This window comes from Podarcis raffonei, chromosome 10 (assembly GCF_027172205.1).
Source record: "Podarcis raffonei isolate rPodRaf1 chromosome 10, rPodRaf1.pri, whole genome shotgun sequence".
Classification (NCBI taxonomy): domain Eukaryota; kingdom Metazoa; phylum Chordata; class Lepidosauria; order Squamata; family Lacertidae; genus Podarcis; species Podarcis raffonei.
Window position 1 is genome coordinate 51,949,803 of NC_070611.1, and position 26,105 is coordinate 51,975,907.

The 26,105-nt window shown below is 43.8% G+C and overlaps 1 protein-coding gene across 1 annotated transcript; it reads right to left on the bottom strand.

Moving 5' to 3' along the window:
- Positions 1-1,999: 1,999 nt before the first annotated feature.
- On the bottom strand, positions 2,000-25,820 carry C10H12orf75 (chromosome 10 C12orf75 homolog). The gene is made up of 5 exons (XM_053406586.1): positions 25,442-25,820; positions 11,851-11,875; positions 6,432-6,467; positions 4,715-4,794; positions 2,000-3,231 (listed from the first exon to the last, which is right to left on the bottom strand). The coding sequence occupies exons 1-5, from the start codon at positions 25,818-25,820 to the stop codon at positions 3,179-3,181; spliced, it is 573 nt and encodes a 190-aa protein (XP_053262561.1). The 3' UTR covers positions 2,000-3,178.
- Positions 25,821-26,105: the final 285 nt, after the last annotated feature.

Sequence of the window (26,105 nt, forward strand, 5' to 3'; positions counted from 1 at the left end):
TGCAGCATAAGAAAGAAAAGAAGCAATAAAAATACAATCAATAGGAATATGCAATGTGGATATGCTATGGACCACCTGAATCAGGTGTGCAGACCATAGCTGGTGAACCCCTCCTCCAAAGCAAGGTGGGTTGTTCACACCAAATTTGAATTAATACATTCAGGCTGCTAATATCTGTCACCCAATGGTCCCTTCTTATGATTGTTTCTTCTTTAGTAGCTTCATATTTAGGCTTGTGTGGTGTAGTGGTTAAGAGCGGTAGATTCGTAATCTGGGGAAACCAGTTGTGGGGGAGGAAGGGAAAGGAGAATGTTAGCCGCTTTGAGACTCCTTCAGGTAGTGATAAAGTGGGATATCAAATCCAAGCTCTTCTTAATAGTTTTTAACAGGCATGACTGGCTTTGTGTGTGTGAATCTCCAGTTGCCCTGTTGAGCATGGTTCCAAAAATTTATATTTTTTAATGTCCATTGGTTTTGTGCATGAGTGCATGATGTGAGCATCCTTCCTGGGCAACTGGGTGTGACAGGAAGAGACTGCACGTGTAGCACTACCCTCCATTTCCAGAATTGTTGATGTTTACCATTATCATTACTAGGGTCTGTTTGTCACAAGGACTAGGAAGCAGAGGCTGGAGCAGAAAGAGGCTGAAAGTAGATGGATTTGAGACTGATCCAGAGAATGTAGACAGTACCCATTTCTACATGCAATAAGATTTCCCCTCATCTCTGCCCATCTTCTTCCCCAGAATTGAACTTCAAAATATCCATATCTTCAAGATTAAGAAAGCCAGTAATGGAAACTTCAAGAGCAGGGGGGGCGGGGAGATTCCTTATTTGACAGAAATTCAAAGACAACATTGAAAGTGAACAGTGGTTAACAAGAGACAGAGAGTTGCATTAGGGGTGGCATTTTAGACCATAAACCTCCAAAGAACATTGCATATTCTGGCATTTCTAACATAATCCTTGTTCCAGAACCTATAACTAGGATTAAACTTCCTCTTTGCACCACAGACAGTATGACTGGGAGACAAAGGACTGTCTGCCTTAGGGAGTTTGGCCTCCCTTGTAAAGCACTTTGAGGGATACTACTTAAAATATGGCATTGCTTCTGTATTTCTATAAATCAAAAATTCTTTGTACATTGAGATCTTCTTTGGTGTCTCCCTAAAAGCAAGTGTTATCTAGATAGTAAAAATGTATGGGAAAGTGCAGAATATAAACTCTCCACAACACTGGAAATGCATGATTTATGACTGGCATGTTCTTCTCCCTGGTGTGAGAGAATCTCCCCTTTAAAAGAGAAGCCCCTGGTTAAAGGCTTCCTTTTGCCTGACATTCCACAGCAGCCTTTTTCACAAAACAGCAAAAGTTATTTCATCCTGGCAATTTATGACCAGACTGCACTTACAATTAATAAGGCCCCATCTGTATAATACATTTAAAACAGTGTCATGCCACTTTAAACAGTCATGGCTTCCTCAAAATAACCCTGGGAATTGTGGTTTGCTAAGGGTGTTGATACGACTGGCGCTCCTGTCAAAGCCCTGGTCGACCTCTGGAACATCCAAATGGCTCAGGCTGTTGACACGGTCGCTCCTGAGTGGGGAGGGATATGGGGTGGCATTTTCATGAGGATGTTGTGTAGATGCTATGGGGGGAAATTGTATGCACGAGCAGAGCTGAGTCCACAATAAACTGCCACATGGAAGACTTAATTCCCTGAGAGCCTGGAAAGCTGTTGCCAGTCAGAGTAGACAACACTGGAATAGATGGCTTGGTTTAAGGCAGTTGCCTATAATGTGCAACACCTATTAGCTTCATACAGTGACCCTACAGCTAAATCTCTTTAGACTCCTGCCCTGTGTATGTGCTCATGATTCACTAAGTGGTCCACAGCATTGCAGTCCATCAGATCATTTCAGAATCATCATGAGTATGGTGGGAGTGAGCTGGTGGGGCAGGTGCCATCTTCAAAACAGAAAGGACAGCACAAGAGTTATGCAAAAATGCTTCAATAATTTAATACATCATATTCAGCCATGCAGAAACACTGAGTGGTGCTACACTGAAAGATCACCAGTATGAAGTTAACTGCATTTGAAAACATTTAACGGGATGGTATATAAAAGGCAGAGGTTGGAATGAAATGTTGGGATGAAGTTTCACATAATGAAATGTTGCCATTAACAAGATTAAGATACCAACTCTGATGCTGATCAGAACACATCCAGATTTAAGAGGTGGGCAGAACTCGAGGTTTGATCGCCTCTATAAAGCTTTGCGCTGAATACGGTCCATCAAGGACTGTGGCTGAACAGGTGCCATTTTGTTCAATAGGACTTACATGGAAATTCATTATAAGAAATGAGTAGCATTTGCCTGGCTGCAGCACTTGCAAGCTCCTTCCTGCCATTGTCTTCTGTTCATTTTTTTAAAAAAAAAATTAATTACATATATCATTATTATCTGTATGCAAAATGAAAGACACAGCACATGATTGTTTGGTAAAAGTAGAGGTTATTTTCAGCCACTAAAACAAAATGAAAAAAGGTAGGCAGGCAAGTTAGCATCTTACTGAAATAAATGACAGTTCGTTAGTAGGTAGTAAGTAGGCTGGCAACTCATTGAATATATTTCTGGCAAAATAATTTTTCCTGAACAATTCCTACACTTCTAAAAAGTGACATGTCACCATCAGTGGCAGGTTAACAGTATAAAAGTAGTTTGTAATTAGAAATAGCTGACAATGCCTATTGGTACCTAACTCCTATTTCCCACAGCAGTAGCCTGCATATATTACTCAAATATATTACTCTGGAGTAAATCAATAGTTCATTTGCACTAACCTTAGCCTAGGAACACTTGCGTGAACAGCAGTAATGGTCTTGTTATATAAAAGCTATCAAAAGTAGCCAAATGAAAAAAACAGACCTATTGTCATCCATAGACTCTGTAGTATGGCCCAAAGTGCTGGCGATCAACAGTGTCAGCTTTTTGTGCAGAAATACCCATCATATATCTGCTAGTTAACGCTGACCGGAGGACATCAAAAAGATCCATAAATCACAGTCCTATGCTTCAGTTCCATTTTGAGCATCCAGCCTCTTGATCTGTCGTTGTAACTTTCACTGCCAAGAAGCTCTTGGTGGCTTCATGCTTCTGGCTATGCAAATCTTCAGCCGAAAGGCAGCTCTGGATTCCATTGCAAAGAATGGTCTATGCAGATAACTGATTGGGAGAGAAATGTTGCATGAGTAATAAGGACCATAATCCAGGGGGTGAAAGAACTTTCTATTGCAAGTGGGCCAGTTGTGATTGAAGTAACAATGGCCTGAAGGTTGACATTTGATACAGTTACAATGGTACCTTGGTTTTCAAATGTAATCCCTTCCGGAAGACTGCTCAACTTCCGAAACGTTTGAAAACTGAGTCGCAAAGGGCGGTCTACAGAAAACAGGGGGAAATAACATGTCCACGCAGTGGAAGCCATTCAACTTCTGAGGTGCGTTCGAAAACGGAAGCATTTACTTCCGGGTGTTTGGCATTCAAAAACCGAAACGTTCAGCTTCCAGGACATTTGAAAACCGAGGTACCACTGTACAGCCCTAACCCATTTAGTAGTTTATTTGTTTTATTTACATCATGCTTTTCCAGCTGGCAAACTCTGCTAGGGGGAAATTTGGCAAACCCCATTTGTCATGGTCTCCCATATGTAAAACTTAACCAGATACAAATTAAAGGAAGCAGATTGAAGACTCACAGTGGTGATGCAGGAAGCATGCATATACTGTACATGGGGCAATTACTATGAGGTCATAGGCATTCAAGAGCAGAGATGGGAAACCTCAGGCCCAGGCCCTTCAAGCATCTCTGTCCAGCCCTCAAGACTTTCCTCAGGCTACACACCTCACCAGCCCTACTCTGTGCTAGTCCACAAGTGTTTTTGCCTGCTGGAATATGTCCTTGAACTGTGATTAATGGCTCTTGCTGACTTTGATGGAGAATGGATGTATGTGTGTGTGTTTAGAAATCTCTGAATTTTGCATAGACAAATGTGGACAACTGCACAAAGATAAAAGGCACATCTGTTGCTCTGCTCACTCTTGCCTCTGGCCCCACCCACTGTGCCCCCCCCAAAGGTTGCCCATGTTGGAATGCAGCCCTCAGGCTGAAAGAGGTTCCTCACCCCTGCTCCAGCATCTCAAATAGTGTTAAAATATATTAGCGGCCCAACTTTTCAGAGAGTACTTTGAGGTGGAACCCTTGTCATGTGGGGTGGGGTGGGGGGAGTGAGGCCAAAATTTGATGCCCTTCCCCAGCCCTCACACTGCTTTCTCAAAGCTGGCTAAGTGGGCACCGGCTTTGGGAAGGAGGTGTGAGGCTCTGGCAGGGTCCTAGAGCCCTCCTTCCGAAAACTGGGAGAGCGCTAACTAGGCTTTGGGACAGGCCCTCTCAGATGCTACAGTGCTTGGTAGTCATTGAACAGAAGTGATCATCTAATACAGCCTTCACCAAACTGATCTAATACAATCTAAGCAGTGAACATAGCTGCCTTGTTTGTTTGTTTGTTTGTTTGTTTGCTGCTTATATACCAAATGGCTTCTAATTGGTTAACAGTTTCAAACACCAAAACAACTATCTTAGCGCTATGATAAATTAGAGATGCTAGCACACTGGAAACACTAAAAGCACACACCTTTTTAAGAAGTACCTTGAGATACCGTCTTTGACTGGGTGGAAATCTTGGTAGCCGCATCAGCTGGGAGACCGACATAAACACCTCCATAGTTCCTTAATGGAATGGAAAAACACCAACATTAAAACCATAACTTAAACAGAGAGTATACCTAATACTAATAGTAGCAAAATTAAATACTTTAACATTTGTATAGGTCTTTTCAAGTGTTGAAAGCATTTCACACGTGTTAGCTGGTTGCAATCAGTACAACAACCCAGTAACCTAAGTTAGCATTATTACCATCCATCATGTAAGAGGGGGGAGACAGAGAGTGGAAGGGAGTAGTTTGCTTTAGGTGACCTTGCGTGTTCATTGCAGAGATAAAATTCAATATGCTAGATCATGCAGCTTTTCGGACGAGATATGATAGGAGTCTTCAAGTATCTAGAGGGCTGCCACATGGAAGATGGAGCAAGCTTGTTTTCTGCTGCTCTGGAGGGTAGGACCCAAACCAATGGATTCAAATTACAAGAAGATTCCAACTAAACATTAGGAGGAACTTTCTGGTGGTAAGAGCTGTTTGAAAGTGGAAGAAACTCCCTCAGAAGGTGGTGGACTCTCCTTCACTGGAGATTTTTAAGCAGAGGTTGGGTGGCCATCTGTCAATGAATCCTTAGCTGAGGGTTGGACTAGCTGATATCTGGGGTCCCTTCCAATTTCCACGATTCTATGACTCTAAGCAATCTGCTTGCTCCAGTCTCAGTTTTGCCTGTTTGGGATCAACCCCTTGATCAAGGTGATCCAGTATTGCATTAAAAATTAAATGAAATTAAAAATTAAACAACTATTTTACTTTTAAAAGACAACTGAAGGTGGCCCTGTTTAGGGAAGTTTTTAATGTCTGACACTGTGTTGTTTTTAATATTCGGTTGGAAGCCGCCCAGAGCGGCTGGGGAAACCCAGCCAGATGGGCGGGGTATAAATAATAAATGTATTTATTTATTTATTTATTTATTTATTATTATTATTATTATTATTAATTATATAAATTCAAAATGGATCCCAACAATACAGATAAGACACAGTTCTTGAATGTTATACAGAATGGCAGAAGCAGCTCACTATTTAAGGCTCAGCCTCTTTCTTCTCAGCCTCAACTCTCCCTCTCTCAACAAAATAGCTCAGTTTCTCCATCTACAGCAGATATCAGCTCTCAAGGCATAGCAAGCCAAACTGTGCAGTTGGTCATAGAAAACAGACTGCACCGATCGATCAATTGACTATTACCAATTGACGGTTCACTAGCGCAGCCATCTTGTTTGCCTGAGCAACATGCGGAGGGAGGCTCAGCTAACTGGAGGAAGGGCTCTAACCCTGTAGCCTCCCCTCTTAAGAGTCTCTTTGAATAACCTACAGCAGTTTTCCATCAAACATTCTGTTTAAAGAATGTGGCCTCTCACAAGCCTTCTATGCATCATTGTTTACTCTAAGAAAGGTCCTTAATTTGCTTCTGTACTATGACTGTTTCCCAGCATCAGGGGGTAAAGCAGAAGTTGAGTTGACAACAATATATTGGGGGGGGGGCGTGCAGCTAAACTCCCTAGGAATCTCTGCTCATGCAACTAAACCAAAATACAGTTGTTGGTTTGGGATAATAACCTAATAACCATTCCTTTCCCTGTGTTCTTTCCTCATGAAATGGAAATCCATTTTGGATCGTACAACTTCACCCCAACCCACGGCAACATACCTCCTCTTGTCATCTTCTGACACTGACTCTTCTGTTCTGCAATGACATAAATGACAAAATAGATTGTCGAAACTCGGTTTTAGATTCCCTACCCAACCCTTTCTGTCGATAGCTAAACTTCTACAGTCAAACCTTGGTTCCTAAGCATCTCCATTATTGTACATTTCAGCTCCCAAATGCCGAAAACCTGGAAGTAAATGCTCTGGTTTTTGAACATTTCTCGAAACCTGAATGTCCGACGCAGGTATTTTTGCTTGTGTGCAAGAAGTTCTTCCAACCAATCAGAAGCTGCGCCTCTGTTGTTGAACGTTTCGGAAGTCAAACGGTCTTCCGGAACGGATTACGTTCGACAACCAAGGTTTGACTGTATTTGCCAATGACTCATTCTCCTACTTCATTGAGCCTTCTGCTGACAGAAATAGGAGAATGTCATAGCTGCCCCAAGCAGCTCCAGGCATTTCCCTCACGGCCCCTGATGCAGTAGGACTCTGGACTGTTGTGGACGTTGAAACATAGTGAGGCTCTCAAACATCTGGTAGTCCTTGAGAGTGTTGCTCAGAGTGCAGCTGAAGCCAAGCAAGCCAAGTAGGCTTACCAATAGAGGAAGGAGCTCACTAGAAGGCACTTTATGAGGGGGGTGTAGCATATGTATCACCAAAAAAGAGGAACTGTAACCTCCTTCCAGCAACTCCTGCTGCCAAGAGAACATCAAACAAACTGCTCTGTTTTCCTTTCAGTGAGACCGAGAAGGGGGTCTTGTCGTTTGGAAAGCCCAGAACCTCCACACACTGCCCCGGCTTGTACCCCATAAATGATGTACCTCAGGTTACATACACTTCAGGTCACATACGCTTCAGGTTACAGACTCCGCTAACCCAGAAATAGTACCTCAGGTTAAGAACTTTACCTCAGGATGAGAACAGAAATCGTGCTCTAGCGGCACGGCAGCAGCGGGAGGCCCCATTAGCTAAAGTGGTGCTTCAGGTTAAGAACAGTTTCAGGTTAAGAACGGACCTCTGGAACGAATTAAGTACGTAACCAGAGGTACCACTGTAATTTAAACAGAAATGTAGTACTTTTCACTACAGTGGAGGTCATACTTTTGATGGGTAACTTCAGTGCCCCTGCCTTCCTTTCTCAGGCAGCCCTTCAAATAGAGGACTGTCCATGATGAAACAGGACACATGAACACCACCATAACTTTGCCAGGGGCCTCAAGGCCTGCAGAGAAGCACTGAATGAAGGACAAAAAGGGGAGGTTTGTGAACATGAGTCCTTGGAGAACATTTCTGCATAGCATTCTCCTCTCCAGAGATAAATAATGTAGGAGTTATTACTGTGGCAGTTTATATATTACAGCCAATCTCCAAACTTTGGGGAAGGTTCACATGCTTCCGTCAACAATCCCAGTCAGATTTTGTGAATGTCTAAACACTCAAGAAATACCTTAGCGAATACTGATAGCTTGTGTGGGCTGGGGGTAATGGGAGTTGCCGTCCAAAACATCTGGCAGAGCTGATCTATTTGTTCCCAGCAGGAGGCAAAGCATTCTCATGAATTCCTAAATGCAAAGTTGAAAGCTCTTGACTGTAAAGACTACTTTAACAAAATCACAACTCTGGTTGCTATGATGTGCGGCTATTGGAGCACCCTCACATCAGATGTCAAAGAGATAAATAACTATACAACTTTTAGAAGACATCTGAAGGCAGCATTGTATGGGGAAGTTTTTAATGTTTGACGTTTTATTATGCTTTTATATTTGTTGGAAGCTGCCCGGAGTGGGAGTCAGATGGGTGGGGTACAAATAATAAAATTATTTTTATTGTTGTCATCGTCATCACCACACACATTAATAATTACTACTACTACAATTTATTACCTGCCCTTCTCCCTAAGGTACGAGGGTGTGTTACAACAATTAAAACACAGTAATATTAAACACAATATTTTAAGAAGCTTAAAGCAAATTAAAATTACAAAAAACAAGTTGGCCGCTATTAGCTTTCAAAGTTCCATTAGCTTACATGCAATATCCGTTTGCAACATTTCTGGAAGCAGAACTGCCACTCACATTGCTATCTCTATCTGGGGAAAGACACCCCTCTTCAAAAGTTTATTACTGCCATTTCTGGTCACAGGCTATTTCTGGAATTTGAAAATTTTAGGGCAGGAGGAGGGGACTTCTGGCTCTCAAAATGTTGCTAAACTAAAATACCCATCACCCCTAACCACTGGACATGCTGGCTCTAGTTCAACCAGCCATCTGCTCTGGCTCCACTACCTGTTGGCATCTCTGCCTTCCACCCTGCTAGTCTCCACTGAGAAGGAAGAAGTTAACAATCAGGGCTTTTCGGCTTTTCTGTTTTCCCACTAATATTTCAGGCTCTATTGTCTCTGGCAAGCTTTGAGGTCCCATCTACTTTATGAGGTCATTAAATATCCCTTGGTGCATTCCACAAATGTGCCTTTCTTTGATTCAGTCCAAAAATTCTTAGTCCAGAGCCCTTCAGAAATAGAAACAATTCAATGGCAGTGTTAAAGCTTCTTGTTTTTAGTTTCAAATACAGTCATACCTTGGATCCTGAACACCTTGCAACTCAAACGTTATGGCTTCCAAACGCCGCAAACCCAGAAGTGAGTGTTCCAGTTTGCAAATGTTCTTTGGAAGCCGAACGTCCGATGCGGATTCCGATTGAGTACAGGAAGCTTCTGCAGCCAATCGGAAGCCGCGCCTTGGTTGTCAAACATTTTTGGAAGTTTAATAATAATAATAATAATAATAATAATAATAATAATAATAATTTATTTATACCCCATCCATCTGACAGGTTTGCTCCGCTCTGGGTGTCTTCCAACATAATATAAACAAACAGCTAAACATCAAGCATTAATAATCTAGTATGCACAGCACAGCACAGAAAGAGAGCTATGCATACTGTACGCTGTACAAGGAATGTTTTTGTACCACACAATAGTAAAGTTTGCCACCTGCATAGGTCATGCATGAAAAGCAACATTTTTATATATTTGCTTATGCTCCAGTATTTATGTTGCTTCTGAAAATCATGCAGTGGCAAAGAACTATGTGGGAGACAGCAGTACCACCCACAAGATCTCTAGCTTCTGTTGAGACCATATAACACCAGTCCTGAAAGACCTACAATGGCTCCCAGTACATTTCCAAGCACAATTCAAAGTGTTGATGCTGACCTTTAAAACCCTAAACAGCCTCGGCCCAGTATACCTGAAGGAGCATCTTTACCCACATGGTTCAGCCCAGACACTGAGAGTTCAACTCCGAGGACCTTCTGACGGTTCCCTAACTGCAAGAAGTGAGGTTAGAGACAACCAGGCAAAGGGCCTTCTCAGTAGTGGCACTCGCCCTGTGGAACACCCTCCAATCAGATGTCAAGCAGATAAGTAACTATGCAACCGTCAGAAGATATCTAAATGCACTCCTGTATAGGGAGGTTTATAATGTTTAATGTTTTATTGTGTTTTCATGCTGGAAGCCATCCCAAGTGGCAGAGGCAACAGAATGAGTGAGGTACTAAATCAATCAATCAATCAATCGTCTATTAAAACACTTTAAAATTAAGTCTTATATTAAAGTACTTACATATGCAATAGACGAAAGTTAATCATGTCCATTGATTTCAACAGGTCTATTCTAAGTAAGGCCAACATAGGATACAACTCAATACATTCAAACACCCCCAAAGTTGCAAATCTGAATGATCTCATCCAAATCTATAAGGTTGTCAGCTACCATGATGCTTAAAGGTAAGCGTATTTGTAAGTAAGTTAATGGGCCTGGAAAGCTACTATTGACACAATTTCTTTAATGCATTTTTTTTTAAATGGCGTTGACGCTTTGCTTCTTCAAAAGAAAAAAGAAGAAAAGAACAGAGGCTCTGTACCTTTAACACAACAGGTAGAATTCAACAGGTGCAGGCCATCTTCCCTTCACTGCATTTCCACATCAGCAAAGGCTTCACCTATTGTTGTGCAGCTATGGAAAGCTCCCGTCTACAAAAAGGTGGCAAACTAGTATTTTATACATCTACATACTTCATCGTTCCTTCCTGCCTGGTGACTGACTCTTAGAAAAAGCTCCTAGAATGATGGATCGAGGACGTTCATTACTGCTATAATTAGCTACCCGGGACTTGTGGTTTTATTGCAGTCCAGCTGCTCCTCCTTAACCACCCCACTGCTTTCATCATCCACTTAACATCTGCTCTATTAATTAAGGAGCCCCAAGAGAAAGCACAGCAGGCAGAGAGGGAATTTCAGCAGGAGTTGTTTATGCATTTGGCACCTGAACATTTCACGGTGGTGTTGAAAATGAGATTTCAACAGGTGTATCTGGACATGCAAGCCGCTGAAATTCCCTTATGTGGACAACTGTGAAAGGCGCAAGGATCCCTTCTGCTTTCTCACTCGGCCACCCACACAGAGAATAATTTCCAGGTTCCGAAGTGGTTGCGTCTGCGGTGATAGAGGTGAAGAAAATGATACAGCCAGTGCGGTGTAGGGTGTCAAACTGGGAGGGTTAAAATTCCCTCCCCCCCACTCAGCTACGAAACTCACTGAGTGACCTTGGGCCTGCCACTCACTCTCAGCCTAACCTACCTTGCAAAGTCGTTGTGGGGATGAAACAAGAAAAATACATGCCGCCTTAAGCTCTTTGCAGAAAAAAAATGGGACATAAATGCAGCAAACAAACATATGATCCTGAATCACCAGCTAGGAATACTGAGGTCCAGGCAGCAGGCAGCCGAGAGCAGAAACACAGCCCAATGCAATGTGATTTCTTTTGCAAGCACGCTACTCATGCACAGCAAGACAGAAAAGCCTTTCAAACAGATACTAATGAATTTGCTTCGGTGATTTAATTCTTGCATTAATAAAATAATGCAAGCTGGGTTTCTCTTCAGGTACAGAAAAAACAGAAGGCAGGTTCATTCAACACACACCTTCCACATGCTGAAATAATTGTGGTGGGGGCACACACCGAGGCTAACCCCACCCCCACAACTGATGCATGCCATAGGTGCATCCTTGTTTGGTCAGTGCAGGAAGGGGGCCAGTCATGTCCACCTTACGGAGTGCATCGTGGTGAGCCTGTGTGGGGAGGGGTCCTGTGGACTTTCAAGCATGGACAACTTTTTCACCAGCTGCACAACAATCCACAGTTGATGAGAGCCTAGTTCAAATGCTATCCCCATCTGCCCAGAGACTTCAAGATTTCTTGAATTCAGTGGAGCCTGCTCCCAAGTAAGAAGGTTACAACGGAAGCTTGACTTAAAACCTGCCAACCCTGGTTAGAAGCTATCATGAGATGGTTACTGGCTCTGGTAATCATTTGATAATTCAAAATATTTTATAGACAATGCAAAAGATATATACTTACACATCTATTGCTGTTCCTGCAGTATCTAGAATGGAAAGAGCAAAATGAAGGTTGGGTGTAGAAATTTGGTATCACTTGTTCAATCAGTCATTTATTTATATGCCACTTTTCCAAAGGTCAAACCACGTGCAAAGCGGCTTACAACACATAAAAAATTACATAACTACAAACGTAACAAATCATAAATCATAAACAAAGCATCAAAAAATACACAACCAAATGGGGTGGGCATCCACATAAATCATGAAGAGACCACTAATGAGCAGAAATGCACCCCTTAAATTTCCACTTCCATCATTTCTAAGATATTGGTGTCAGGCGTGCTAAAGAGCTGAGTGACAGCAGGGCTGTTAAACTGGTGCCAGCAACAGCAAGCCCTAACCCAAATGTGACTCTCCAAGCTTTTTCCACTAAGACATATCTTTCTTAGCCACTGCATTTAAAGATCAGGTTGATTATCATAGTGACATCGATCCCCTCCCAGGATTGAACTTGGAACCATTTTAAATATTGTAACATTTTTTATTGCCAATTAGTTAGAAAACATCTGTTATTAATACACCCTTCGAAAGGCAGGCATATAAAAAATATACAAAGAATCCAAAAAAAGCAGAATGAAAGGCAACAACAAACACCACACTTTATTCCCCATCATATCAACAGCTCCCTGTTCATGACTCACTCAGCCACTAAATGCACAGAAGGCAGGAATCAATTAAGGATGACCTCCTTCTTCCTCCCCTGTTATGAAAGGCTGTTTTATTGCTGCTGAAATGTCATTCAATGAAGCCTGCAGGGAAGTAGCCCACAGACAGCTTCTGCTGCAGTCCTAACCCTGTTCACTTGACAGTAAGCTCCACTGACTTCAGTAGGGCTTACTTCTGAGTAGACGTGGGTAGAATGGTGCTGCTAGACATTGGGCACTTTTTAAAAAAAATGTTACACCTTAAATTTAAGGCTTAATGTGAACTTGAATGTTTTGGTAGCTATCTATCATCTAATCTATCTATCTATCTATCTATCTATCTATCTATCTATCTATCATTTAATTTGTATATCACCCTTCATCTGTAGGTCGTTCACAACATAAAATTACAGTATAAAAAATGCAAAATACATAATAAAAATAAGAAAAAACCCAAAACCAATAATCTTCCCCCTCCCACAACACATTTAAAAGGACATTGGATGTCAATCAGCCAAGGGCCTGTTTGAAGAGAAATGTATTCGTCTGCCACCTAAAGGTGTATAATGAAGGTGCCAGGCAAGCCTCCCTGTGGAGAGCATTCCACACAAATGGGGAGCCACTGCAGAAAAGGCCCGTTCTCGTGTTCCCACTGTCCAGACCTCTCTTGGGGGAGGCACACGAAGAAGGGCCTCAGATGATGAACGCAGAGTCTGGGTCAGTTTATATGGGAAGAGGCAGTCCTTGAGGTATTGTGGTCCTAATCCATTTAAGGCTTTATAGGTCAAAACCAGCACTTTGAACTGGGCCCAGAAACTAATTGGCAGCCAGTGAAGTCGGACCAGGATCGGTGTAATATGCTCAAACCTTCTTGCCCCAGTGAGTAACCTGGTCACCGAATTCTGCACGAGCTGAGGTTTCCGAACTTTCTTCAGAGGCAGCCCTACGTATAATATGTTCCCAGCCTGGTGCACGCCAGATATTTTAGACTACAACTCCCATCAGCCCCAGTCAAAATGGCCAATGGTGAGGGATGATGGGAGTTGTAGTTCCAAATATCTAGTGAGCACAAAGTTGAGGGAGGTGGGCATATTCTATGCATGGGGATTCCCTGAAGACTGGAAAGTAGTCACCAATTTATAAAAAGGAATCCAGGGTGGATAATGGAAATTGCAAGCCAGCTAGCTTCACATCTCTCCTGGGAAAACTGGTGGAAAATATTCTTAAATATGAAGCATCCTAAGAAGTGCAAGCCTTGCTGAAGCAGAGACAGCATGTCTGAGTTCTTTGAGAGTATAAACAACAATAGAGAGAAGTGATCCGATTGACATAGTATACTTGGGAGTTTCAAAAAGCTATTGACAAGGCACCTCGGCAAAGACTCCTGAGTAAGCTTAGCAGTCATGGAATAAGAGGAGAGGTCCTCTGACGGATTAGGACTTGGTTAAGTAGCAGGAAGCAGGCAGGAAGGACAAATGGACAGTTCTCCAAATGGGGAAATGTAGAAAGTAGAGTACAGGGTCATTTGGGGATCTGTATCGGGACCTGTGCTTTTTAACTTGTTTGTAAACTATGTAGGGCTAGGAGTGAACAACCAAGTTTGCTGATGATACTAAATTGTTTGAGTTGCGTTTTGTTGTTTTTTAAAAAAACAGATTAGTAAGAGAAAGAGTCTGACCTGGACTATGACAAGTCCTGCATTAGCTCCATTGAAATGAATCAGCTTTGTGCAGGGTAAGCTGCCCGTGGATTGTTGGTAGCTATTCTAAAGAGACAAAAAAACATTCCACTCTGAAGTGGAATTAACCAGAGATTTGTCCTACACTGCTCATTAAAGTATCCCCACTTTGAGTTGAAATGAATTCAGCAGCTAAGCGGCATCAGATTTAAAATATATCAGAGGGAAACAGAAAAAATATATTAAATAAATAAAGAGAAGATAGCAGTAAGTAAAGGTAAAGGTACCCCTGCCCGTACGGGCCAGTCTTGCCAGACTCTAGGGTTGTGCGCTCATCTCACTCTAGAGGCCGGGAGCCAGCGCTGTCTGGAGACACTTCCAGGTCACGTGGCCAGCGTGACAAGCTGCATCTGGCGAGCCAGCGCAGCACATGGAACGCCGTTTACCTTCCTGCTAGTAAGCGGTCCCTATTTATCTACTTGCACCCGGAGGTGCTTTCGAACTGCTAGGTTGGCAGGCGCTGGGACCGAACGACGGGAGCGCATCCCGCCGTGGGGATTCGAACCGCCGACCATGCGATCGGCAAGTCCTAGGCGCTGAGGCATTTACCCACAGCGCCACCCGTGTCCCTTAGAGAAGATAGCAAGAGCAGGTCAAATCCAAACAGTGGAAAACCCCAGACAACCAGCACTGAGTTCATCTTGTAAGAACTTAGGTTTGAATTTGTGACCTGCGCTTCGGTTACTTAGATGACAAAAAGATACAATGGGACCCCCTTGCATTCCATGCCTAGAAGCTGACTAAACTAGCAGGTCAAATTTACCTCAGCATTGTCAATGGGGCAGCATTTCCTGCTACACCAGAGGGCAATAGGTTAGCTGAGGGGTAGGGGGCGTGCTGCATGGCACGCACAGCTTTGTGTGCCAACATCTAGCTGCCACTTTCCACCCACACTGAACCCCCCACCTGAAGCAGCTCTATCACCCTTCCAAATGATAGGGCTGGTCCTGGAAAGCAAAGCAAGACAAATCTGCCCCCCTTGATGGGCTCTCGGTCAGTTACCTCATCCTGACTGGCATCAGATGCTAGAAACAGCCACTTCATTGTACAGAAGAAGCAGACAGAGGGGAAATAAGAAGAGGAGGAGGCAATATAAGGGGTCGGTCACCATTTTCTTGTAGTCTAGGGCCTTTGGACTGCCCATCTTACATCACCATCACCCCCCTCTCCATGAAAGGCACACATCACACAGGAAACGCATTACCAAAACAGGACAAAAAGTTCACAGATTTGCCTCAGATTTCCACATGCTAATTTATATCTATTGATGCAGAATTAGAAATAATTACTATAACTTACAGAGAAACTCAATACATGTCAAAACAGCAAGGAAAACCAAGTGACCTGTGTCCCTGCCTGTTCAGTCTACTCTCCAGGTGCTACCTGCATTGATGGGCAACCCCAAGGTCTCTGCACTCCCTCAATATAGCCGTTTATCTCTGAACCGGTTCTGAACCAGGCAGCCCTTTAAAGAGAGGCCTGTCCTATGGAGAAATAGGACACACACAGCCATTCTAACAAACATGCAGACAGAGACTCTGGGCGGTTCAGATAAAGCTTGGTCAGCTTAAATCAAAGTGACTAATTGCACAGGAAAATAGTGAATGATTTTCCATGCTTCCGACACCAGATTATATCTTAGTTTGGAGTATATGAGTCAGCTGTAGGTTTCATCAGCTCGCAGGAAACTATCAGCTCTAAGAACAATTTCTAGCAATTTCTTGATTGATTGGCACACTCCTGAGCAAGAAACAGGCACATCCCATGTTGTCCGAATCATTTCCAAATTAAAACTGAGTTCAAAAGTTGAGAAGCATCTCCCCACCTCACTCCTAATGAATCCTTATCAGAAGGGATTTCTGTGTCCGGTGGTTTGCCAGGAGATAGGTCAGGTTTTTCAACAAATAACTGCCCCACCTCCAGCCAGGAGAAAGCAAATGGTATCTGCAATTTAAACTGAACTACAGAGCCTAGGACTTGCCAATCAGAAGGTCGGCGGTTCGAATCCCCGCGACGGGGTGAGCTCCCATTGCTCGGTCCCTGCTCCTGCCAACCTAGCAGTTCGAAAGCACGTCAAAGTGCAAGTAGATAAATAGGTACCGCTCTGACGGGAAGGTAAACGGCGTTTCTGTGTGCTGCTCTGGTTCGCCAGAAGCAGCTTAGTCATGCTGGCCACATGACCTGGAAGCTGTACGCTGGCTCCCTCAGCCAATAAAGCGAGATGAGCACCGCAACCCCAGAGTCAGCCACGACTGGACCTAATGGTCAGGGGTCCCTTTACCTTTACCTATGTTTGCTGAGCTATGGGACCTTGTGTACTGACACCAACATTCTAGTACATTTTTCAGCCTGAGGGCCACCCCCCCCTTTGGGCAACTTTCTAGGGGCCACATGTCAGTAATGGGTGAAAACAGAGGCCAATGTGGACAGAGCAACAAATGTGAATTCTACCATAGTGCAGTAGGCAACTTACTGCACACAAAGCCCTCTCTATCCTCCAGCCAACAAAAGATATTCTAGCCAGGTGAAAAAACACTCATAGATAAAAGAGGAGTGAGAATAGAGACCTGCTGATCAGCTGGGATAGGGAGTCCTCCAAGACCAGGGTAGCCAACATGGCGCCCGCCAGTTATTACTGGAGTGCAGTTCCCATCATCCCTGAACATTGCCCATGCTCCCTGGGGCTGATGGGAGTTGAAGTCCAGAAACATCTGGATGGCTCAGCATTGGCTACCCTGCCCAGGCCCAACACCTTCTCAAAAATGGTTCCCATGAAAATTGTGAGCTGGGCAGCTTCCACTGCCTTGCTTGACTGCAACCTAAATAGCTGCTTCACTGTTACCCGTGCCATGCTGGCTGAGGCTGATGGGAGTTGTAGTCCAGAACATCTGGAGGGCACCAGGCTGGGGAAGTTTGTGCCAACTGGAGTAGCTGCTAGCTGCTTCTCTGCATCATGATTCACCGTTCTGCCCCTGTCTTCTTCTACTCTGCTTCCTGTGGTCCACTCCATCCCATCGCTCCTGGTACAGCAGAATCACCTGCCTTCTTAGGAGGCATCTCTCAATGACTCATGCAGAAAGGAAGGAGACAGGCTGTTCTGGGGAAAGGTTGCAATTCTTGCTCTTATATGCTCTGCTTGAAGCGTCAAGCTGGAGACTTACTCACAAGCTATCTACACCCAAGGCTCCGCAGCCAGCTGTTTGCCCCTCGTTGTGTGTGACTCTTGGGACCCAGCACTTCTGAATTTGCCACTACACTACTGTATGTGGGATCTGGGAAGAGTTATTCAGTAGCGATGAGCTCTGCATATGCCCCTATGTTCCAGAACTAAAGCCTGTCATTAAAAACAGGTTCTGAAGCACAACTCAGCTCAAAATAAGCCCGATGCGCTTCATATTTTGTAATGACAACAACTGCCAACCTCCTCCTGGTCCTTGCACCACCCATGAGTTTCACTCTTCTCATTTCTTGCCTTCAATCCCTTCTCTTTAAATGCTGCAAGCCGAATGAAGTCTCCAGTAAGTATATGCAGATGTAGTCAACTTGCGTAATTTAGAATTTTAAATTTCTATTTAATATGTTTTGGGGGATGTGTTATGATTTTCCATGTGAATTGTTATTTCTTTGCTCCACATACCTGCAGACCATCTCTTAGCCTGATGCAGTGTCACAAGGTTGTTGTGTTGATGAAATGGGGATGTACACCCCTCTTGAGATCCTTGGAAGGTAAATGTGATATACAAATGTAATCAATGTAATAAATATAAATAAAATAAATAAATAATGGGGCATTCTTATGACCTGTGCTTTTTTTCTGGGGGAACGCAGGGGTACGCATACCCCTAAACATTTTGTGAATCTTTGTACTTTTGTCCATTTACTGTATTTATTTTTCCTGATTTGAACTATAAAATGGTGATTTTCTTGGGTCAAAATGAGAGTACCCCTAAACATTTTTTATGGGAAAAAGCACTGCTTATGACACTTGAAACCAAAGGGCCTGTTGGTGGAATTTAGTTTTGTTTCAATTAGTTTATTCGTTATAGTGGTTCTTGTTTATTTACAAGGCGAGGTAAGCATAACAGGGTAATGCAATTGTATTGGCATACTTTATTCGATAGATAACTTCCTCTGCTTAGGTTTTCAGGAATAAATAAATACATAATGCAATTTTTCTTGGAACTAAAAGGGTTTCTTATTGTGCCAGCATGTAACCTTCAGCTCAGAGTGTAAACACCCAGTTCCCTCCCCTGTCTGTGTGTCCTTCTAATCTTCAAGGTTCAGTTTGCTTTTCCTAGCAGAAGACCAAGGCTGAAAGTTGGGATATTGCTCAAAGCTTTAGTGGGGATGGAAGCGTAATAGTTTATCCCTTGATCCATGAAGATCGATAACACTTTGCAGCACAATTGTACCTAGAGTACCTGCAGGAGCTATTATTACACTTACTAAGCAGGTGCTTTAAATTGCAGAGAGTTCTTACCTAAGCAAAATTCATGATGACATCAGGCAGGCAAGCACTCACAGAAAGAGCTAATCATCTGCCTTTAACAGCACTTTATCTGCAAAAATCAGCAGGTGGAGCTTTATACCTCTATGGAGATAACCATTATCACTTACTAATGTTTAGAGCTCAAGCTGCATTCTAGGTAGATACATGAGCCAGCAAAGAAAAAGAAAAAGAAAAGTGGCAATCCTTAAGAAGCTTGTTTTGAAAAGGATTGATGTGGTCATGAGTAGGACAGCCCTTTATTTTAATCCCTCTTCTAAGGTCACATTCACACCATACATTTAAAGCACTATGATGCCACTGTAAGCAGCCATGGCTTCCCCAAATAATTCTGGAAGCTGTATTTCGTTAAGGGTGCTGAGAGTTGTTAGGAGGCCCCTATCATAGAATTTAGACAGCATCTTAAAAAGCAGAGACATCACCTTGCCAACAAAGGTCTGTATAGTAAAAGCTATGGTTTTCCCAGTAGTGATGTACGAAAGTGAGAGCTGGACCATAAAGAAGGCCGGTCGCTGAAGAATTGATGCTTTTGAATTATGGTGCTGGAGGAGACTCTTGAGAGTCCCGTGGACTGCAAGAAGATCAAACCTCTCCATTCTGAAGGAAATCAGCCCTGAGTGCTCACTGGAAGGACAGATCGTGAAGCTGAGGCTCCAATACTTTGGCCACCTCATGAGAAGAGAAGACTCCCTGGAAAAGACCCTGATGTTGGGAAAGATGGAGGGCACAAGGAGAAGGGGACGACAGAGGACGAGATGGTTGGATAGTGTTCTCAAAGCTACCAGCATGAGTTTGACCAAACTGCGGGAGGCAGTGGAAAACAGGAGTGCCTGGCGTGCTCTGGTCCATGGGGTCACGAAGAGTCGGACACGACTAAATGACTAAACAACAACAAATCATAGAATTGGAAGGGATCCTGAGGATCATCTAGTCCAACCCCCTACAGTGCAGGAATATGCAGCTGTCTAGGACTGAACCTGCAACCTTGCTAACAATTCCCAAACAATACATTTAAATTACCATATGCAATTTTATGCAAACCTTTGCCCTCTTTTTTCGTGTGTGGGGTGGGCAAAGCAGAGATGGCCACCCTAAAGAAGGAATTGGTGGGTGGGTTTAACTAAGTTTTGCTCAGAGTAGAGACATAGAAAATTAATGAGCATGATTCAGTTACAACCATTACTGTCAAGAGGTCCACTCTGCATAAAACTCAGTTGAATACCACACACTGTGTTGGCTCCAACATGTTCCATCCATTGCCAGAGAATTGCACTCAGTTGCACCACTGTTTGTTTACAGTACCAAAAGCAGAAAGTTCCAAAGCAGAGTCAGATGCAAACATCTCTGCTTTCCTACCAAATCCTGCAGAAGAAAGCAGGAGCTGGAAGAGGAACAGCTTCATCTCGTCAGGTCCCTAGGAATGGGGATTTCAGCCCTCCTCTTTGTCTTTCTCCTTCTATCAAATAGAAAGGAGGGGAATGACAAGGAATTTCAAACTCTCCAGCATGATCTCAACCATTCACCTCGTATATGGGCACATGGTGCTCTGTATGTGGGCAGCATATCTAAAGCAGCTGAAAAATTACAAGTGACAGCCACAGATGAGTCTGGTCAAACTTATCATACACGGCCATCTCTTAAGCCTTTGTCCTATGCAGCTTCCTATAATATTCCAGTTTAAGCAATCAGAATGATTACCTTCTGGAGAATTTGCACCATTCATCCCATTTAAAATAAAATGCATAAGCTGATTTTTAAGCAGGGGTAGCCAACTTCTTTTTCCCAGGGAGTCAACTTATTCTATAAGTTAAATGAACTGACTTTCATCAAAGAACTGGGCATTCATCAAAGAATGACTCCATCTCTAGAAATACGACTTTCAGTGATATGGACCACAAGCATTCAGGCAGAGGGTGGGACATTACACATGAAGGATCTAAGCAGAAGTGAAATAGGAAAGTGTGGGAAATCTCTATTTTTTTTACAGCTTGAAAAGAAATGTTTCTTTAGGAAACTTGGGCAAACTTTTAACATACCTTAATTAAAATTTTGTAAGCCTGCCAGGGGATAAGGCTAATTTGCTTCAGGGGTCAGATCTGGCTTTCAGGCCAGTAGTAAAGGTACCCCTGACCATTAGGTCCAGTCGTGGCCGACTCTGAGGTTGCGGCGCTCATCTCACTTTATTGGCCAAGGGAGCCGGCGTACAGCTTTCGAACTGCTAGGTGGGCAGGAGCAGGGACCGAGCAACGGGAGCTCACCCTGTCGTGGGGATTTGAATCGCCGACCTTCTGATCAGCAAGCCCTAGGCTCAGGGGTTTAGACCACAGTGCCACCCGCGTCCTTGTTCTTCAGGCCACTAGCTGGTTAAATATGATTGTGGGAGAGAAAGGCAGAGGGGGGGCTAGCAAATTACATGAGAATTTCAATATGTTCTCCATTGCACCACTAATTTAACAGTGGTTTACTTTGTCTGATATATACATAAACCAGATGAGATTTAATAAACAAATCACTGTAGCAAAAATCACCACCCTCTTGTGTTTGGGCCAGATGAGAATTTTCAATCTTGTAAATAGGGGCAAATTGTATAACATGTTTGCAAATGCAAACCTACAAGCTTCATGAGCATTTTCCTAAGGTTAATAATGCTTTATGTTCCCTGGAACTGTGGCTCATTTAACAGCCAATGTTTAATTAACCTAAGTAATTTTTTTTATATAAAAAAAATCTCTATTTAACATCAATGAACTGCAAGTTTATATTTGCAAAAAGTACTTCCGTCTGCTTCAGTCACTCTTCTAATGGGGTCAGAGTCCATGTTATAATGGTCCTCCTTGCCCTCTCTCCAATTGAGGATCATAATGCCAACTCAGCCACGTAGATGATGATCTGAGTCACATTGTTCCATCAACAATGTACCATCCAGGTCATTGTAGGGGAGACACTTATCAAAACTCAGGTGCTTACACTCCAGCCTGTCCTTCATAGGATCAATTGACCCAGAAGCAGAGTTTGAGTCATCTAAGATCTCGATTGGGACATGGAGGTGTTTGGCTCAGCTAGCCTCAGAAGTATTCGGGCTTGCATTAGGACAGGATTTTGTCTGAAAGTGAAATTGGGCTTCCTTATTTCCCTCCCCCTTTACTGCCCTCCTGCTCTTGGCAACCCTCTTTACAAAGCTGAAGTACATCACTTCAGTATGAAAATATGCAAAAGAACATGCCAATGGGGCTCACCACCACTTTACTCCTTCCCATAGTTGTCCTGTTGGAAGGGGAAGGTCATATGACTTTTGCAAAAATGCCTCTCAAATGGGACACTTCCTCGACACCCCCCAGTCCCACCATGCCCATTGCACTTTATGCATCTCATGATGTAGACTTTGAGTCACTATGCCATAGCAAGTCCTGGGGCTGTGCTCTAGCTCTGGCCAAATCCCAATCCAACTCGGGATGATTCAGGTCAGCCCGGTGTGCGTGCGGCCACAGCAGGTTGAAGCTGCCCTGGATTGTTCTGGGTCTACCTGAATCCAGGTTGGATCAGCTCTGGATTACCTGGGGTCAGATTGGGGCTGCTACAAAGTATCAGATCAGGCCCTGAATCATACAGCCCTAGCAAAATTGTTAAGTCGTAAAGATGCCACAAGACTCTTTGCTGGAGATAAGACTTGCACCATTTGATCCTTCAAGAAGCACAACTCCATGCCTCTTCTCAAGAAAGGATTTGAAATGAAAAGCGCTGCCATGGAATTGTTGTGGATTTACTCTGAACAAGCAATCTTGAATGGGATGACAAGTAGAGAAATATGGAATTACAATGCGCCCGCCCCCAGCACCAGTTAGTTTGAATTTCAGTTTTAGTTTTTATTTACCACAAAGCCCGTGCTACCTGATATCACAAAATGAGCCCAGAATAGTTGAGTGTTCAGGTGAAAGTAGCTAACTGTAGTCTTAATCTTAGGCATCTGGTGCAAATACCTTTGGAAAAACAAACCAATTTTTAATACTTTTTCCACTGAGGATATGGAAAAATATTTGCTTTGACAGCTATATGCAGTCTAAGCAAGAGAATTTATTCTCACATATTTTCAATAGACAAAATCATTTTCTTTTGGATAAAGGAAGTTGAGTATATATGGCAGGCATGAACACTAAAGAAGCATAATTCTAAATATGCTTTCCTGCAGGAGTACCCAAGAATCTTCACCTTTGCTCATGAGAATATAGTCATTCAGCATAATGACTTGAAAGTAAACCCTACTGTATGAATAGGACTAGAGCCTTCCTGTTTCCAAGGCTACAATTCTATACATGGGAGTCAGCACCACTGGGGCCTACGTCTGAGTGTATGCACTTGTCAGGTCCATAGTCAATGCTGGCTGGGGCAATGGAAGTTGGAGCCCAAAACATCTGGAGGACATCAGGTTGGGAAAAGCTGACCCAGACCAGTGGCCCTCTACCAGTCTGTGTGCTGGGAGCAGTAACTTCAAATAAGTTCACTCATAACCCTGCAACATTACATTTCTTGGATGCACCTCAAACAGTTGAGGTGCAAAGCAAAACCCTTCTTATAAGAACAGCTTGCTTTTAATGTTTATGTTCCTGGACTATCTTACAGTGGCAGAAGTTACTGGGAACTCGTGCTTAGGATGTGCATTGCTATCCACTGGAAAACATCGTATATCCAAGAAGCTAAGCGCTAGACACTATCAAAAGCACATCCCAACTTCCCCAGGAGCACAGTCCTAAATGTGTCTACACAAAAGTTAAGCTCCATTGAGTTCAATATGGCAGACTCCTAGGAAACATGTGCAGGGTTGCAGCCTTAGTGTTACAACACTGGAAGTGCATTTAGGAGCTAGTTCCACTGACCTCAGTGGAACTTAGATACTAGCAAAATCCATAACATTGGACAGCTGCAAGCATTTGCAAAGCAATGGAAATAAACATAATAATGTAATGAAAGTAGTCATGATGTAATTACACCTGAATGCATTGTTTTTCGGGACCACTAAGAAGCGGTATGAGCTAAGAAAACAAGAAGAACATACATTTAAAGATGACTGGAAAACATTGAATATATGGGAAATAATTGTGTACAGCTGAAAATGCTGGCAGGGTTAAGATAAATTCAACAGTGTAAACAAGTTTTGATGGATGCAGTAATGGAATACTGAATGGTATAGTTTTTGTAAAATATGCAGGGATTTATGATATGTAAAATGAACCACAGAAAGAGAAGAAGGGAAGTCATTGATATATTAGGGATGTAAAATGAGTATCTTAAATTGTAAAACAGAAAACTTAATGAAAATTATATGCAGAGAAGAAGCGGTATGAGCATCTGTCTCCAAAGGCTAAGAAACAATACGCTAATCTTAGGGTCCATAGAACAGCATAACTTTCTGCATTCATGTGGTGCTTCCTGGACTGATTATAGGGCTGCATAGATGCAAAATGCTCTACAGCCATGAAACATAAAAGAAGCTTGTCACTGGTAATCCAGCAAGCTGCAACAGGATGACAACTCTTGGAAACCACTCCAAGTGACACTGGGCTGCAAAAACGTCTAAGGGGTGAATGCTGGTCACATTTTTGTCAAATGTTGATGCAGAAAAAAACTTTCCCATGATTTAACATCCACGGATTTAAAGCAGAACCATTCACAGATAGAAAACCTGAAGCATCATCATCAGAGAGGCAAGGATGTGGGGCCAAACAAATGCATGAATGCAAAGTCAATTGTTCCCGCCCTGAGTTATGTGCATTTTAAGTGGATGAAAAGAAAAGGCCTTTTGTATTATTGGGGGGAGGGGGGAGAGGACAAATCCTTTCAGGAAGGGAATATCAGCGCCAAGTACAAAAAAGAGCTTGAAATAAAGGATAAGTCATGCTGAAAGGTCAGCTGCAGAGAAGGACCATAACTCTTTCCAGCCAGCCTCTTTGCACTCCTAACATTATTCACACGCCTAGTAAATAGACACGCAGCAGTCCAGCCCTGCACTTGTCAGCCAAGAGATGTATGATCCCACACGCCAAAAAATCAGGCTGCATCGCTTTGCAGGACATCTTTTCTTTGCCTGCTTTTGCAAAGCAGCTTCAGGAATGGCATTCCAGCAGCGTACTTGGTGTGTGTCCCCCTTTTCCTTCCCAGCTTCAGCTGTTTCCAGTGAGGGAGTGGGTGGGAGGAACCTCACACATTTTTGTTCATTTCCGTCAATTAATAATAATACAGTAATAAGTAGTAGTAGTAGGGGCGGTAGAGGCAGGCAGGAGTGAATTGCGCCTGCACGCCCCTATCAAGCATTGCATCCCTTGCCTGAGAGCAGCGCTGCTTGAGCGTGGCATGAAGTTTCTAGCCACTTCTAGAAGTGTGCGGCTGCCTCTCCTCGACGCCTGCCGGACACACAGTCACACAAAGGGAATCTTCCTTTTCTTCTAGAACAGACCGTGCCTTCTCCTCTGCCTCCTCGCTGCTCTGTCCTTTCCCAGACACCTTCCTCTTGTAACAACTCAGCCCTCTTTCCCTTGCTGCCCTCCAGCCCCCCCCCCATTACCTGCCTCCAGGCTTCTTCCCTGCAAGAACCCTTCAGGGCATCCTCCCTGGCGCTGCTGCCAAGCCCCCACCTCCAGCCCCACCAGCCTCTCGCTTTGCCCCTCACCTCTGCTGCCGGCGCTGGAGTTGCCGCAGCCCATCTCCCTGCAGCGCTGGGGGCTCTCTGGAGTGAGCGGGGGTCGCGCAGCCGAGAGGCAAGCCCCTGCCTCCCTCCGTCTCGCCGCTCCGCCTCCGGAAAGGATGCCGCCTCCCAGGGCGCCCTCGTTGCTGCCAGCGGGCGAGAAGCAGGAGGAGGACCGAAAACAACGCCGAGGGGACACGCCTCCTCCTCCTCCTCCTCCGTCGCCCGGGCAACAGCGGCAGCCAATCACGGCCACCTGCATCTCCAGCGGCCGCCTCCTATTGGCCTGAGTGGAGGCGAGCGGTGTTTCGAACGGAGAAGGGATGAGGATGGTGAGCATCACCTCAAGGCTGTGCGTGAACATCCGAAGAATTGCACAGAATCATAGAATTGTAGAGTTGGAAGGAGCCCCAAAGGTCATCTAATCCAACCCCCTGCAGTGTAGGAATCCTGCCCACAGCCAGGAGAGGAGAGGAGGGCGAAGTGTCATTGGAGAAGCAGAAGTCTCTTGCAAGAGTGGAATGACAACATTGGGTACAACCCATTGTCTCTTTCGCTGTCCTTTGCTTTCTTGCTTTTCTTGGCCACTTCAGATAGTCTGAAGGAGTGACAGAAGATGCATGAGTAACAAACACTTCTTCTCCTACCA

Excerpts from the sequence above, each read along its gene's own strand:
- C10H12orf75 (XM_053406586.1), bottom strand. The coding sequence starts at position 25,820 with ATGTTCACGCACAGCCTTGAGGTGATGCTCACCATCCTCATCCCTTCT. Across the intron at positions 6,468-11,850 it reads GCAGGAACAGCAATAGATGT|AACAGAAGAGTCAGTGTCAG; the intron begins GTAAGTATATAT and ends ATGTCATTGCAG. Across the intron at positions 4,795-6,431 it reads TCAGAAGATGACAAGAGGAG|GAACTATGGAGGTGTTTATG; the intron begins GTATGTTGCCGT and ends CATTCCATTAAG.